The sequence below is a fragment of the Aplysia californica genome, unplaced genomic scaffold (assembly GCF_000002075.1).
Source record: "Aplysia californica isolate F4 #8 unplaced genomic scaffold, AplCal3.0 scaffold00171, whole genome shotgun sequence".
Classification (NCBI taxonomy): Eukaryota; Metazoa; Mollusca; class Gastropoda; order Aplysiida; family Aplysiidae; genus Aplysia; species Aplysia californica.
Window position 1 is genome coordinate 965,244 of NW_004797441.1, and position 1,705 is coordinate 966,948.

The 1,705-nt window shown below is 41.5% G+C and overlaps 1 protein-coding gene across 1 annotated transcript in view; it reads left to right on the plus strand.

Annotated features, from left to right (window-relative positions):
- The window catches only part of LOC101855789, a gene marked incomplete at its 5' end in the record, with an annotated part of 16,239 nt that overhangs the window by 2,800 nt on the left and 11,734 nt on the right, over positions 1–1,705 (plus strand). The window contains 1 exon segment of the mRNA XM_013082377.1: positions 31–1,078. Coding sequence (XP_012937831.1) covers positions 31–1,078 — 1,048 coding nt within the window.

Below are 1,705 nucleotides of genomic sequence, written 5' to 3' on the forward strand. Positions count from 1 at the left end.
TTATTATTATTATTGTTGTTATTAATATAGGCGACGGAGGAATTCCAGTCTTCAGTGCCACCAACAGGGTCGCTCGAAGTGGTGCCATCAGAGCTAGAATGCACCCATGTTTCATCAGAAACTGTAATGGACACCGAAAAGAAATTTAGCGAGGATAGTTCACATTCCCAGGACTCTGTTTCAGAAAACATTAACTATGTAAAAAAGTTAGGAGTTAATATGAAATCCACAGGAAGCCCAGAACTCATGTTGGATGCTTGCTTCGTCAGTAAACGGGACAAAGCCACGTCTTCTCAAGAAGAATCCTTATTCTCAAACCAAAATGACGTTTACCCGGGGATTGATGATTGTGAACCATCAATCACTTCCGATTTTGACACTTTGACCTCTTTACTTGAAGAAATGTATTCTCAGATTACATTTGTCGTTGAATCACTTTCTGAGGAACCATATTCCGACGAACCACGTTTCGACGGATCGTGTTCCGATAAACGATATTCTGATGAACCATGTTCCGAAGAACGATTTTCCGATGAACCATGTTCCGATGAACCATGTTCTTTAAGTGACCGCCTTGATGGCAAAGCTCTTCATACATTATCTTTCGAGAGACTTGTGTCAAGAGGGAATAGTTCCCTGCGAAATACAATGGAGCAAAACACAAATTATAGAATCACTGGAAAACAACATTATAAAATGGCCCCGATGGGTGACGTTAAAGACGTAACGAATATATTAACTGAGAAGTATGTTGCGAGCGATACAGAAGACAAACTTTGTAAAGGCAAAGGAGATACATGTACTGCCATAGCCGGGGTAAAAGAAGCGGGTTTGGTGTTGAGCCTGAATGAAAATCATCCGCTTCAACCTGGACAAGACAGTCTGTGGAAACAAGCTAAAGGGTTTTTCTGGACCTTAAAACCCCCTGTAGCTGACACAGGGAAGATGACAGGCCAGCACAGGGCGGCCGGTACGATCGAGGAACTTGAAGAAACAGGGGAACAGCCGAGAAACACATCAACAAAGACGGACGCGGGGATCGTGTCCGATGTGGACGATTTGGTGGAAAGCGTTTCAGGTGAACATTTATTTGTATGTTGTTTACTACCGTGTGTAAAAGTAGATCTAATGCTAGATTGGTAACCAATAACAGATTTCATATACAACGAGCTTAAAAACAATAATGCATTCGAAAGTAGGCTCTATGGGCTTTGTGGTTTACTATTTCCTCGACAGATCTCTATCATTCCCAGATATTTTCGAGTTCTAGGTAGCATCAATACACGTTGCTGTTTTACAGGTACATAGGCCTATACAAACAGAATCTTTCTTTGTTTTATCCATTTTCACCTCAGCGACGTGAGGATCATTGGCTTTAAAGACTTTTTCACAAGAGCAGACGTCATTCTCAGACTGAGGTTCGAAAAAGGAACCAAACGGGGTTGAATCCAGCAATCATAGGCTTATTACAAAAAATCTTGAGCTGTTCATAAAAAGAAAAAAAAAATTAACTCCTCAGGCCCATGTCTATGGGTTTTTTTTTGACGGCGGCGATGTTCTCAAATTACGGAAGGGAAGCAGTGGTATTGATTAAGATGTAGACGTTTGGCCTCTGGTACCTTCCGCTGTTTTAGTGACCCCATCAGTTCAGTCAAATTTATCCGTGGACACCCAACCGAAATGTAATGAAAACATATAACCGACC